The 15,752-nt window shown below is 40.1% G+C and overlaps 1 protein-coding gene across 2 annotated transcripts in view; it reads left to right on the top strand.

The window, feature by feature from the left end:
• DDAH1 (dimethylarginine dimethylaminohydrolase 1) overlaps positions 1 to 15,752 on the top strand; it is a 212,884-nt gene that overhangs the window by 81,896 nt on the left and 115,236 nt on the right. The window contains exon 1 of one of the 2 annotated variants that reach the window (XM_006919372.3): positions 4,702 to 5,121. The exons of the other annotated variant lie outside the window; for it this stretch is intronic. Coding sequence (XP_006919434.2) covers positions 4,819 to 5,121 — 303 coding nt within the window. The 5' untranslated portion in view covers positions 4,702 to 4,818. Of the gene's footprint in view, positions 1 to 4,701; positions 5,122 to 15,752 lie in introns of those variants that run through there. 2 annotated transcript variants of the gene reach the window in all.

The raw sequence follows: 15,752 nt of genomic DNA, 5'->3' as shown, positions 1-15,752 counted from the left end.
TTTCCCGCATGGACTTTCCCAGCAGGGCAGCAGTCGCAGCAAGTCCCTTCATATATGACAGCCCTATGTCAGAACACAACCTAACATAATCACTTACGTCTTCTTCCTTTCTAAAAGTTCTGATTGTCGTTTGATAGGCAGAATTTGCATTTTCATAAGCCAGCTGTTTGACCAGCAGAGAACTGGCTTCTAGGTTCCCTAAAAGCCGTGAAGCAGCCTGCTGCAGCCCTTGTTGTAACCCTGTTTGAGGCATTGGTTTCTGATTAATCCAAAGGGGTGTGCCAGTTGGTCCAACAGGGGCAAAACTCACAGGAGGGGGATCTAAGCCTGCAATTATAGTTGGAGTCAGCCTTCCCCCTGACCTCGGTGGATCCTGAGGAACTTTAAAAATTGGCACTTTTAAGGGCTGAGGCCCCATGGCCAGCTTTTGCATCTGCAAAGACAAATTAGCCAATTTCTGTTTTAATTGTTCAACCTCTTCTTCCTCATGATATTTAGCTGTCTCATCCTCTAACCGAGCAGTATCTCCTGGATCTAAAGATTCCTCATTCTCATCAAAAAAGAGGGAAGTAAAAGGAGGCAGTGGAGCAGTGGGTGCAATATCAGGATTAGGTGGAGCCTCAGGGCCAGTAAAAGCATCCTTGCCTTGTTCCTGCCATTGAGTTCTCTCGTGCCTGGGATCTAAGCAATCCCTTATCAATGTCCATAATCCAAAAGTATCCACTGGCACTTTACTTGGCCCATGGGCATCATAATAGTCTTGTAACTTTTGTCCTACCCTTTTCCAGGTTTCTAAATCTATAGTCCCTTCTTCCGGAAACCAGGGACATACTTCTTCTACAAATTGCAAAAACTTAGTTAATTGTTGCTGGCCCACTTTGGCCCCTCTTACTCTAAGCATATTTTTAAGCATATGTACAAAAAGCAGCCGGCTATTTCCTTGGCCCATTTTTACTTCTTTAAGTTTCTGTTTCAGTTTCTATATTACAATACTCCTGCGTACTTACGGTTGGCCGCCTACAGGACTCTTAGGTCCCCAGATTCCGCGTGCGCACGCCTTACTCTGTGGCACGTCCTAGCTGTTATCCCCCGTGTTCAGGTCCCTGTTCGGGCACCACTTGTCGGAGCCAGCCGACGAAGTAATTGAGGGTACCTGGAAGGAGGAGCATGGACTGAGGAAAAGAAAGAAGACGGACAGAATTGCAGGAGGGATCACAGAATCAAGCTGTGTCTGTGTCCCCGAGTTTATTTAGAACACACTATTTATAACATTACAATAAGAAAGACAGTAGTCAAGAACCAAGGTTAGCCAGATTACTTATCTAGTAGAACAATGAGATTCTCACAACTCAGAACTCTCTGCTAAACTGTAGCAAGGAATGTGCAGTGATTGCTATGTGAACAGTTACCTCCCGGTTTTTCCCAGCGCTTTACAATCTCAACTTCTTACATTGTTGCCAAGTACACAAATATCCTTGTTCCTTGTTATACGTTTTCACATGTCCATAATTGACTCCCCACAGTGAACCTGATGCTAAATTCTGAAGAATTGGAGCCACAAAATGGAAGAATTCTAGACCCCTGAATAGTGCTTGAGGAGTCAGGAACCAATCAGGAACACCTGTGTTAGACTTTCAGTGAACAAGAGATAGACTTCTATCAACTTTGTGCCATTATATGTGTTGGGGTTGCTTTGTTAAAGCAGCTAGAGTCACCTTAACCCACACATATGTGAATCAAGCTGATCCAATTGTTCCTTGAACATGTGTCTGGCTTTTGCATATACTTTTCATTAGAATTCTCAATTATTCATATCCTAAAAATTATTCCAGGCCTAAACCAAATCCAATTGCATTTAAGTAGCTTTCTTCCATTCCCATCATCTGCAGTGATATCTATTTCCCTCAACTTCTTGTAGCATTTTGTTGTCTCTACCGCTTATATGCCCTTATCATAGCTCCAATTTTGGATGTCTTGTTTTTCCAATGAAATTGTGAGCTCTTCAAAGTCAAGGATCATGTTTTCATGCTTCTTGTTTGACTCTGAAGTACATAACATGGTGTTGTGCCTTGGGAAGTCTCAATAAATATTTGTGAGGAAAACACATTTATAAATGTATTAGGCTCAATAAAGTCCATTTTCCTAAAAACAGTTCTTCATTGCTCAAGTAAGAAGGCATGAAAACTATAATTTATTGCAGTTGGTGTTTTTATTATTCTTTTCACCAATATACACATTCTAACATTTTTTTGACAACTGCTAGAGGAGACAGAAGGCATGCTTATCAAATTTCAGATGACACAAAATGAGAGGTAATAAATAATGTACGAGATGACAGAATCAAAACTAGACACATTGGAACAAAGCAGATAACATTTAATAGAGATAAATACAAATTTGGACCTTAAAAACCAATAACCCAATTTAACATGGCTAACATCAATTTGTAAGAAAAAACTTTCAGGTTTTAATTGGCTGCAAGGCTGACATGAGCCCAAAGTGGTATACAGGACTCCGTTCATAGTTAGGGTCAGGGCACTAGGTGTCAGGTACAGCATTTAGGCTCTGACAAGGCACAGGCATGAATTAAAGTTGCCAAGTGGAGGTCAGCTGGAGATGTATGGAGCCTCAATTTTGGATAAAGGAGTGAACAAAGTCCCATATTCTAACCTGGGCAAGCTCGGCATATGGGTCATCTTTCACCTGTAGCAATGGTGGGAATCTACTGTTTGAAGATACCATTCAGTGATTTATGACACAAAGCTGATGCCAATAGGAGAGCCTGGGTCCCCTTAGAGTTTTGCCTCAGAAGTAGAACCTAGTAGGTCTTAAAAGTTTGTTATTTTACTTGTGGTCCCACTCCCCAGTGTCAGGGTCATAGCTGTCCTTCACTTAGACCTCTCATTTTTTGAAGGTGAGAAATGCCACATGATCTGGGTAAATTCAAGTTTTACACTTGGGAGAAGGGAGAGAAAGCAGATCACATCTTCTCTGAGTTCATTTGGGACAACTGTTCCATCATTCTCAGATTGATCTGCTCCTAGAAACTCTCATTTCATAAAAACTGGGGTCAGAGTTCTGGCAATAAGACTATGACCTGGGCCTTGACTCCAGACCACCAAAAAAGCAAATACAATATTAGTGTTACTGAAAGTCAAGCATCTGGAACGAGAGTTCTGCTATAGTCAGGGCAGGGCCAGACCACACAGGAAAAATTGTTTCTTTTCCGGATACCATGATTTAAAAGGAATACAGGTAAACTGGTATTTATCGAAAGGAAGATGACCAGAATGTTGAAGGGACTTAGAAACGAAATCACTAGTTACTTTTCGGGTGTTTCAGGCTTAAGTTCTGGAAGATGTAGGGATGGAGGGTAATAGCAGCAGAATAGATATCAGAACTGTCTTCAGATATGTAAATATTAGCATGTTAGGTAATGTCAGAAGGCAGAACTCAGACCAAGGGGATTTAACCCCCAAATGAAAACCATCTTGTTCTTCGAAAGTGGAATACACTTTGTAAGTAAGTGAGGTTTAAAATGTTCAGATCCAATCACTATCATAGATGTTTTAGCTAGAATTCAAGAACATTGTGTAGGAAATTAGATGAGAGGGTTTCTAAGGTCTCGTTCAAATCTAATGTTCAATGATCTCCCTACTCAATCTTTAAATTAGAAATGTACTATAGAACATGAGGAAAGAGAATTATTACCTGAGATTATTTTGGCGTTATAATCTGGTTTTCGAAGTGGATATTCCCCTCAAAAAGAGCAGAAGTACCATTAAGAAGGGAAAGGCACTTCCTGAGGAGTATGGGAAAAGAATCGTTCAACAGATACCACAGGAATTCCACCGAGTCTGTACAGACTGAGGGGAAGGCCAAGGAGGGGTTAGAAATTCTCTTTCTCCATGACAAGGAGTTCTGATGCCACACATCCAACACCGCACAAAGTGAGCACATATCTATTGTGGGGGAAGCACGATTGGTCTTTGCCTCCCTAACTCTGTGGTCCCTGGAGACAAACACTCCAGAATCACAAAGTTAGTGAGAGCTGATTGTCCTTGAAATACTTTGAGTTTCTATGTCTCTATTTTTCTTTTTGTATGTGTCTTTTGGACTCTTGCTCTTTTTAGAAGACTGGAAGAAATACAATCTTTTTATAATCTCGAGTCTCACATGGGGTGAGAGGTCATTTGCAGAGAAAGTCAAGGTAATGTGGACTTGGATGTGCAGAGAGATTCTCAAGCTCAGAACTGGGTGGTGGGGGGCGGTGGGGGGTGGGGAGGTGGTACCACGCTCTGGGCAACCTGAGAACAGGAGAGTAAGTATCGAGAGAGGTCAAAGTACTGATCTACAAAAGAATCATCCCAACTTTTGCCTGATCACCAGGAAGCCCTCCAGTCGCTCTGTCCAGACTATGGACGCTCTCTAAGTTTGCCTTGGAGGCGATGCGAGGGGTGCACCTGCGGCGAAATACAGGTAACGTCAGGTCCGGGTGTGGTGACTCTCCGTTGAGGTTCCCCCACCTACACCCACCTCTTGCGCTCACCCCCGCCACGGTCACCTCCTCCAGCCCCGCTCCTCGCGCTGTGCTCTCCACTTTAACTCCCGCCGGGATCACCGCAAAACCCGGGAGTGCCAGGGTGGGTGCACGGGTTGTGCGCGGGCCGGCGCCCGGAGCTCTGGGCATGCTCAGTCGCGCGGGCAGGGCTCCGGGCGCCAGCCGGCTCCTGCATCACATTCATCTGCTGCCAAGGGGAGCTGCCGGGCGCACCCGCCGCCGCTCCCCCTGCTGCGTCCTTGCCGCCGCCCGGAGTCATGGCCACGCTCGGCCACCCGGCTGCCTTCGGCCGCGCCACCCATGCCGTGGTGCGGGCGCTGCCCGAGTCCCTCTGCCAGCACGCACTGAGGAAAACCAAGGGCGACGAGGTGGATTTCGCCCGCGCGGAGCGGCAGCACCAGCTCTACGTGGGCGTGCTGGGCAGTAAGCTGGGGCTGCAAGTGGTAATGCTGCCGGCCGACGAGAGCCTCCCGGACTGCGTGTTCGTGGAAGACGTGGCCGTGGTGTGCGAGGAGACGGCCCTCATCACCCGACCCGGGGCGCCGAGCCGGAGGAAGGAGGTAACTGCCTGCCCGGAGACGCGAGGGGCGCGGCCGGGGATGAACACTGGGCCCTCCCCTGCTGTCCGCGCCCGAGTTGCCCTGGGAATTGCGTAATTGGACCCCTGGCTAGCTCAAAACTTCCCATTTCGGGGAGAGGGTGTGTACCTGAGAGTCAGAGAGAGAGAGAGAAGTTCATTGTTCACGCCTCCCGGCTGTTGGCGCAGGTTGGCTGCCTCGGAGACAACCCGATCGAGTGTGGTTTTGTGGACTCGGGCAGGTGGGTGGGGTGGAGAATCCATTTCACAATCATTTTCTCTTTGTAAAGATTAAAAAGCAGCAAAGACAATACAACTCTGAGTGTTTCCCACGGGGATGGAGGGGTAGCGCTCCGGGCGAGCGGGTGGATGCAAGGCGAGGACTCCAGGAGGCAGTGCCAATTGGTGACACTGGAGCCCCCAAGTTCTCCCCGGAGCTGAGAGGTGTCTGTGCCACAGACCTAGGGCATCCCAAGTTACTTTACAGTGGTGGCAAATGAATCCACAGAAAGGGACTGGCAAGTAAATGATATGCAAGTGGAGTGGTTTGTTGGTGAGCTGGGATGAATGTGCACATGCAGGCTAGACTTAAAACTGTACTCAGTGGTGCGTGTGTGTTAATTAGAAATGGTTATTTCACAAATTCCATAATTTTTATTCTCAATGTTTTAAAACTCATGACAATTAGAGCTTTGTGTGTTCTCAAGGGACAGTGACTACTTTAAAACATTGCAGCTTGTGAAAATGGCTGTGCTTGCTTTAAATACAAGGTAGGTTAGTGGGGAGAGACAAGTAGAGTGAGATTGGATTTTAAAATGCCATCTGACCTGGGATTCTTCTCATTGCCCTCTGAGAGCCCAGGCTCAAGACTCTGTGTTGCTATTGGCATCAAGAGGCATTGCAAGAAGCTGGTGGTTTCTTTCACATCTGGAGGGTTAGAGATTTTTTTTTGTTGTTTCCTATTTTGTCTTTATTCAATTCATATTGCAAATGCCCCACAGAGCTTATTCTACACATGCTTCACTACTTAGTTGATAGAACCTTACAGGGTCTGTGAGAATAAATATATTCCATTTAATTCTCAATGAGATAATCAGCTTTCTTTTTCACCCTATCTTAGCAGAAAACCAAAAGAGTAACAGGTCCGAATCTCTTAGCTCTTTTATTTCCTTTGCCACACCTCTCCATCTTTGAGTCTGTGAGATGATATACTCTGCTTTAAAGTGATAAGCATGGAACCCCATTTGAATACTTTCTAATGTGTCCTAGGTCATATTTTATACTTAAAAGAGTAAAATAGATTTCAAAAACCATTTCGAAATGGTACATACTTGATGAGGGTAGTCCAATTTCCTCTTAAGAGACTGTCACATATTTAATCATCCATTCCATTTTATTCCTATAATAAAACTTTCTAAATTTTGGGCTTCCTGATACTAAAGTGGGCAGTGATCTTTCTTCCTTGTCAGATTTTTGAGGCATACATTTTAAATTAGCTTCACTCTAATATCAGCCTGGTGGTCCACTGCCAGAGGCCACATAGTACAGTGAATAAGAATATCATACTGGGTTTAATTCTGTGGCCTTGGGGAGTGTCTCTTGCCTCAGTTTTCTCTCCTATAATAATGGTATTTTATAGAGTTGTTGCAGAATTTATTAATCCCCCTGAAATTGATAGGACAGGACATTTTATGAACGTCGGTTATATTATTCACTTAACAATGGATCACGGAAGATTTTCTCCTTCTTAAGCAGTAAGAACTCTATTGTACACTGTTGTAGTTAGAGTGACATTTCCCCTTCTCAGGTTGAAGGGGAGTCATCTTCACGCCTTAGATTCCATCCTTATCTGCTATGTAGCAGTGCCTCCCAGCTTGAGTTTCCTGCTAGTATGTGGTTTCTCCCAAAAATGACTTTGCCACTGCACATGATATGGATCATCAGAGTAACAGACCTTTCAGACAGAGAGAGGAATACAGGGAATCATGTTGGACAGGTTGCTTCTGGAAGGCAGGCCATGCAGAGTAACTAATTCTTTTTGAAATCTTTCAGAGCACCAGTTCACTGTCCTAGTTGGTGTCAATACATGCTTGTTGAATAAATGAATGAATAAATGAAATGCTAATTACCTAATACCAACAAGCTGACAATAACTACTTTAAGGTCCTTCTTGGATTTTTTGTGTGTGTGTGTGTGTGTGTGTGTGTGTGTGTGTGTGTGTGTGTATATATATATATACATATATGTGTGTGTATATATATATATATATATAAATGTTTCAAGTGACACCTGCATCGCTAACTGAAATTCCACAACAGCAGAGACATTATTTAAAAATTATTATCACTGACCCCCTTGCCTCTTGTCTCCTCACTCACCATTCCATTCTCCATACCGTGGCCAAAACTCGAATCTGATTCTGTCCCTCCTGCGATTAAAATTCTTGAGGGGCCTTTAATGAGCTTGATAACTCATTGAGCTTAGCTCTGCTTGCCTTTCCAGCTTCACCTGTACCTCTGATCCCACCCCAGGTGTCTTAAGCTCACTATGCTATTGCTTTTCTGGGTGTGCATTTCTCCTTTGCTTGGGACACTCTTCTTCTTACTCTCCTCCATTTTACCTGGTTGTAATCATGCTTCAGTTCTCAGCTTACTGTCACTATTAATATTATTAGCTAATCTTTATTGGGTGCTTGCCATTTGCTAGACATCGTACCAGATTTATGACATGCATTTCAGTGAATGATCACATCAACTCTTTGAGCTCTATACTACCATTATTCCTATTTTAAAGTGTTGAAACTGAGGCTTAGAGAGATTAAATAAATTGGCCGAGATTATAGATTGGAAACAGTGAAACCAGGATTTCAACTCAGGTTTGCAGGGCTCTAAAGCTCTAGTCCTAGTCAGTGTAATGTTAGACATCACCTTCCCAAGCATAGGCTTGGTTCTCCTTTTATGAACACCTACAGCCTTCTGTGCTCCCTTTTATGGTATTTATTATACTGCTTGGTAATTGCCTGTTTACTGTTCAGTATTCCCCACTATTATGAAAACTATGAGGGCAGGGATCATGTCTGCATTGTTCAACATTTTATTCCCAAGGCCTTGAACACAGTAGTTATGCAGCAAATGTTTTGTTGAACAAATGTGTCCATGATTTTAGTTCAACCTTAATTTTCCCTCCTTATGACATAGTTGGTGCTTTGCAAGCATTCTCAATGAGTCCCAAAAGTTTCATGACAAGTATGGGTGATTTAAACTATTTTTTCACTCCCTTTCTCTGTCTCTGCCTCTTGTTGTTGTTTGTTTGTTTTAATAAAATTCCTGAGAAGTTCTTTCTTAATAAAAACATCATGTTATATTTAATGACTTTTCTTCCTCAGAAGAAAATACTGAGAACAGAACTCAAGAAAGTAAGCCTATAAGAGCTCTTTGTTCACCACAATGGGTCCTCCAAAGGTTAACAAAACACAGGCCCTGTCTGCAGGAGACTTAAATTTTAGTTAAAAAACTGTATATACAGAAAGTCAGCAAATAATGTTAGTTGTCTAATAACTCTTTGTATTTAGGAACATGAATATTTTAATATGTTTAATACTTTGAAAACAAATACGTTAGCCTTGATAAGCCAGTCGTATTTTAAATGAATCTAACTTGATTTTTTAGAGGAAAAAAAATGTCAATTTCTAAATGTCAGAGTCCTGTAAATAAATATCTAAATGCTGAAGTAAGACAAGTGAAAGGGTGGAAAGATTGGGTTTTTTAAGAAAAATTAAATTTTTAGATAGATTATACATGCCGGCAGTAACAAATTCAAAAGGCACAGAAGGATATGCATTGTAAGTAAATCTCACCCTCCTCTCCCCACTCTTGTACCTGACTTCCCAGACCCTTTCCATAGGCAACTACTAATGCCACTTTCTTCAGTTTCCTTCCGGAAGGTTTTTAGTACTTAATAAATGATAACTGACAAAGCTCATGCAAGCAAAATTGTGAAATACATCCTGTGCCTTTTTGCCCTTCTTTCAGAGCACTTTTATCCTTTCCCAAGTACCAAGTATCAGTGTGTGGGATATTTTGTCTTGTAAAAAAAAAATCACAAAAACTCATTCTCACAAAGTGTTAATGGCTTTAATGATCCTTTCCTGGAGCATTTGCATTGTTACAGACCTCTTTGGGAAGAAGGCAATGCTTAGAACAAGGTAATAAATCTCCAAAGTAGAATTAGATATCAAGGTGGGGCATGGGGACATAAATGGAAAGGCTGGGAAATACATGTCGAAATAGAAATTCCCCTTCTGATGGGGCACTTAACTATTCATACCTACATATTGTAGCTCTGGGTTTATTCTTTGGTTAGGAAAAAGCATAATTATGCTAACCCCAGAGGCAAGGTGAGCATCAAGATCATGTCTAATGATTAGTTAACATGTGCCAAGTAATGTGTGTATATGAATTCCTAAAGGTGATATTATTATTATTAATTCTATTTAAAAGTAAGGAAACTGAGACTCAGGTAACTAGGGTTAAGTAACTGTCCGAAGTCACACATAGCTAATAAGTGGCAGAACTGAGGTTTTCATGAAAATGTAAAGGTCATTTTTGCTTGAAGTGCTTGTTGCCAGTTGTGGTCAATCATAACAGAACATGAAATCAATAGAGAACAGCTAGCTACCTGAATCCCGTTTGCACACACTAACAATATATAATCTAAAATAAGTATTAACTAAGTGAATTATTTTACTTCCCTCCTCTCATAAAAGAGAGTAGATTATTTTCATTTTGGTTCAAAATAATTCAGTCATTTACATGAAACCCCAAGATTGCCTAGGCACAGTTTATGCATAATTCTGTCTTATTTACCAGCAGACTAGAAGATTGCTTTTTTAAATGCACACATTTCCTCTAACTTCTATTTAACTTAGGTGAGAAAACCGCTGTAAACCATAATTAGAAATTACTTTCTCACCAAGGTGGAAAGTGAATGGGTTGGAGGCTCTTCACATGGCAGCAGATTAATGGCTCTTGATAAATTGTCACCTCCAACTGGTTAGAACAACTGCTCCCTTTCAGGGTGCTTCTTTGTCAATTCTTCTACATGGCCTTGGTAATAAACGTTTGGAAATTGATGTATCTTGGAAACTGGGATGCATCCAATAATGTAATCTATTTCCATGCAGTTGATCTTAAAAGCCTTGAAAATAAAGAACATGATGAGTAGGGAGTGACTTCTAAGATACTATTAGCGAAAATGAGCTTGCTGCAGAGATTCCTAGAATCATTAGAGAATCATTATAAGACTAAGAAGGCAGGGATGGATCCCTTACACTTCAGATATGCTGGAAAATTGCTTGTGCGTGATTTTGAATTCTTAATAATCTCAGATTTCTTCAAAATTAGTTTTATTGCAGTAATGGTAGGTATTCATCCGTTACTATAAACCACAACACGGAGAAATCTACTTAAGACTTTTGAACAGACACATTTACCTTCCACTGCCTTTGCATCATAAATAAATTATTCATGGCCTCTTATGAACCTCAGTATTAAGACGTGAGAGCTGGTTATTATTTTATTATATGGCATTTGCTATTAAAATCTGTAACTACTTCAGAAAGCCTAGTTTTCTGACTGGAGATCTGGACATGTGGTAAAGTTCATTCTCTTAATCAAGAAGTATCATAATTAAAGATAAAATAACTGAAATCTAACAAGAGAGAAAAAGGTTTCATTTATATCTTATACAGAACACAGTGCATTGCTCACCCCAAATAGTCAATAAATATTTATTTACCATAATTCAATCCCCGGATGTTCCATCAGAACACTCCCCTGACCTTTGAAGTTGACTTTCAGTGCTTTCTCTAAACTGATATTAAGTATTAAATCTGTCAGAGTCCTCAGGCTCATTTCATAAACAAGTACATTTCATTCAAACAGACAAGCAGGAATAATCTCAAGCAACAAATTCCATTAAAAAATGTGTGCATGTAATGCCATCCTAGTTCACTTTGTCATTGTCATATAATTTAATATTTGAAAACGTATATTGTCTTCCTGAAGCCAAGTGCTGGAGGAGCAGTAGCATTACATGGAAAGGAATAAATCACCAGACTTTAGACTCCTGTTTCTATATATCTGGATCATCTAAGCAAGTATGACCAGAGAAATCAGAATATGAAGGTAGAAGTACAAATTATTACAGGGTTGGTTTAATTTTGCCCAGCAAATCCATGTGGGCAAACATGACTACTTTAGGTTAGGAAATTAAAGAGAATACAACTTTTAATCTGCTTTTGCAGCTGGATGGGCTTAAAGGGGTAAATTGTCATTCCAATGAAAATGAATACATCAATATTTTGCTAGACTTGAATATGTGTAAGTAAATAAACTTTTACTTTTGTTAATAGACCTCGATTCCTTTGTTCTTATTTTCTTTAAGAAATATTAAAGTTTTCTAATTTGTTTTTGGCAGTAATTATGAGTGCCATGATTGCATTAAAAATGACCATGCTTATGAAAATAAAGAAATAATAGTTGTATCACTCATACATGTTTGTGCATTCAGCAACTGTCTCCTACTTTCCAGGCCCAATGTTTGGTGCTGGGGAGATGTAGGTGAATTCGATTCCACTGTTTCCTGTAAGGACTTCACAGTCCAGCAAGGGAGGCAGACCAGTGGCAGACACTCAGAACAAGAGGACAGGATTTATGACAGAACTCTGGTGCTATGGAAACTCCAGGAAGTGTGTCTGACCCACACCATGACTTCTCAGAAGAAGTGATGAGCTAGAAGTACCCAGGGGAAGGCAGCCTTCAGAGATAGAGAGCACTGTAAGATAGGATGAGGGTGATAGTACAGTAAGAATTAATTTCATTAATGTTGAGAAGGATGCAGGATTAAAAATAAAAAATAAAAGCCCTCCCTTTGCCCTCTCAAATCTCTGAGATTTTGGATTCCCAGTTTGAAGTTCACCAAGAGAACCAAACCATATCTACTGTTTTTGGGCCTAGAGGGATCTGGCTTGGAGGGGTTTGGGGCCTAGCATACCCCATTTCTAACTGCACTCTCATGTGCTCCATAAGGATCTGGCATCCTTTCCATGATTCTTCTCCAAAACAGTTTGGGAGCAATGTAGCCTTCTCTGGAGTGGACTGAAGCCCACTTTAAGTTTAAGAATCATTTTTTTAAGATAGAATGTCATTTGACTGACATTTGATAGAATGTCATTTCCCTTTTGGTCAAAATTTGCCACATTAAGATGTGTCAGGCAAACCTGGCATATGTAATATATAGTATACAGTTGACCTTTGAACAATGCAGGAGTTAGGGACACTGACCCCTGGGTACTCAGAAATCCATGCATAACTTTTAATTCCTCAAAAACTCAGTTGTCCCTCAGTATCTGCTGGCAATTGGTTCCAGGACTCCTGTGGATACCAAAATCCACAGATGCTGCAGTCCCTTATATAAAATAGTGTAGAACAATGTATACAGTTGACCCTCTACATCTGCAGATTCCTAACCATGGATGTAAAATACTGATGTGCAGTTGGTTGAATTCGTGGTTATGAAACCTAGGGATACAGAGGGCCAACCATATATTCATTGAAAAAATCCGCTTATAAGTGGACCTGCGCAGTTCAAACCCATGTTGTTCAAGGGTCAACAGTATTTAACGTTATCCATGTCAATGGCAAGTAAGGGAAAACTATTTCCTATTTGATGTTTGTTGAAATTTGTTTTTGTTCACAAATGTCTCCATCTTGGCAGTGGACACCATTGAATCGCACACTCACATAAATCAAGTGCAGCCTAAACTGAGCGTGCACCTGTAATCATGGGTTGCATTTTGTACATATTACGGTAGGCAGCATGGTAGGGATACAACAGTGTTTAGGGGTTAGGAAGCACTAGTTTTGATTTTTGCAGTGATAAGATCTAATATTCTATCCAGCTTGGAGATGCTATACTTTCCTTTTGGAACCCTTGGTATCATGGAATGGAAGTGGAGGGTGGGAAAGAAAAATAGTAGATGGGGAAAAATGGAAGGAGAAATTATAATAACATTCATGAGATGGGATTGGGGCTTGATAAATAAAAGATATTGGATTTCATTCAACCTAAGACATTTTACTTATTCTGCTTAATTAACCAGTCATATAAACTCCTGCCTTGCTAATGATAATCCATTATGAAATGAAGTTGAATTTGTTAATTCTATTTCAGAAGCTCTGTGCTTAACCATTTATAGCACATTTGAGAAATAATTTTTCCTATAGAAAACTTTAAATAAAAGCCATTAAAAGAGCATTAGACTCCTGCACCCACATAATTTTTACCATCACAAATCACTTTTATCCATGTCTACCAGTTGATGTTTCTGCAGTAAATATGAAGCAATGACTCAAAGAAATTGAAAGCAAGTAGGTCCAAGGTACATGCTGTGAGTGTTTTCTATTATGACTAGAAGTTGACTTGCCCATGGCCATTCTTATAAACATAGGTGCTGATTTCCATTCCTGGTGCTAAAATTGAGTTTTATTTTCCACATTTTGACTTTTGTCTTATAAAACTGCATAGTTATATTTATGAGTAAATACGAAAAAGGCACCTATTTAAATGTAGCTTTTCTATAGTAAGCTGTGTACAAAATTAAGACTGTTAACACAGTAAGATTTTAATGTAATTATTTTTTAAACTTGCAGATATGCTTGTTGTATACTTAGACATTTTTAGACTGAAATGATTAAGAAAACCTAGAATTAGTTAATTAAATAATCTCACTGCAGTTACATGATAATAATAGAAAAACACATCCATTCTCTTTATTTTTGTTTAGTCATAAGAGAACCATCATTTTATGAAGAAGGAATAATATAAATACAGTTTAGTATTGGGTCATGTTCTAAGCCATTTATGATATAAACATGTTTCCAATTCAAGAGTTTTATATGGAAAAATTTAAATCTAGTGTTTATTTTGAGGTACTCAAACCATCTTTTCTCTTGCTTTTTAGTTTCTAACTTTCTGTTAGCTATCTTAGTCCTCCATCAGGGGCCTTGATTTTCCAACTCTCCTTTCTCTGAAAAATATAATGTTGGGAGAGAGATTGTTCCTAGTCAAAAAGGACATTGATTTCTTAATTTTTCACTGATACTCTCAAACTAAACATCTCTAAAGATTTAGGCGTCCCCTAATCTCAAAGCTTCCTAAGCTACCCGCAATATATAACCAGTTTAACTCTGAATAAAGCACAGCAACATAGTAGGGTCAGTATTGTTTCATGAAACTTTTGTTTTCGCGGTTTTTTTTTTGTTTGTTTGTTTTTTATGGTGGTGTTGTTTAACGAAGTCTAGTAAGTTTCAGGTGTACAATTTAACAGTAAGGCGTATATATACACATAGCATTGTGTGTTTACTACCTGTAGTTAAGTTTCTCTCTATCACCACATATTTGACCCCTTGTACCCTATCTACCTCCCCCTTGCCCACTCCCCTGACTCTCTGGTAACCTCTAGTCTATTGTCCATGTCCATGAGTCTCTGTTTGTCCTGTTCATTTGTTGCTTTTAGGTTTATATCCCACATATAAGTGATATCATGTGTTTTTTAACTTTTTCTGTCTGACTTATTTTGCTTAACATGATTATCTCGAGGTCCATCCATGTTGTCACAAATGGCAGTATTTCATCTCTTCTTATGGCTGAGTAATATTCCTTTGTATATATGTACCACAGCTGCTTTGGCCAATCATCTATCATAGGACACTTCAGTTGTTTACACGTCCTGACCGTCGTGAATAATGCTGCTTGAACACCGATGTGCAAATATCTTTTCAGATATGAATTTTCAAGTCTTTGGGGTAAATACCCAGTAGAAGGATTGCTGGATCATATGGTAGATCAATTCTTAGTTTTTTGACGAACCTCCATACTGTTTTCTATAGTGGCTGCACCAATTTGCACTCCCACCAGCAATGTATGAGGGTTCCTTTTTCTCTGCATTCTCTCCAATGTTTGTTATTACTTGTCCTGTTAATAACAGCTTTTCTAACAGGTGTGAGATGATATCTCATTGTGGTTTTGATTTGCATTTTCCTAATAGCTAGCGATGATGAGCATCTTTTCATATGTTTGTATGTCCTCTAGGGAGAAGTGTCTGTTCAGGTCCTCTGCCCATTTTTTGATTGGATCATTTGCTTTTTGTTTTTATCGAGTTGTATGAGTTCTTTGTATATTTTGGATATTAGGCTCTTATCGGAGGAGTTGCTTGCAAATATATTTTCCGATTTAGATGGTTGTCTCTTTACCTTGTTGACGATTACTTTTGCTGTGCAGAAGCTTTTTCGTTTGATGTAGTCTCATTCATTTATTTTAGGTTTTACTTCTCTTGCTTTTGAGCAAATTCATAAAAACCTCTTTAAGTCCAAGGTCCTTGAGTTTAGTTCCTATGTTTTCTCCTATGTATTTTATTGTTTCAGGTCTTATATTCAGGTCCTTAACCCATTTTGAGTTAATTTTGGTGCGTGGTGATAGACAACAGTCTAGGTTCATTCTTTTGCATGTGGCTTTCCAGTTTTCCCCACACCATTTATTGAAGAGGTTTTCCTT

Source organism: Pteropus alecto, unplaced genomic scaffold, assembly GCF_000325575.1.
Source record: "Pteropus alecto unplaced genomic scaffold, ASM32557v1 scaffold25, whole genome shotgun sequence".
In the NCBI taxonomy this organism is placed as follows: Eukaryota; Metazoa; Chordata; class Mammalia; order Chiroptera; family Pteropodidae; genus Pteropus; species Pteropus alecto.
Note: the sequence above shows the minus strand (reverse complement) of the source record. Positions and strands in the feature narration are given on the sequence as shown.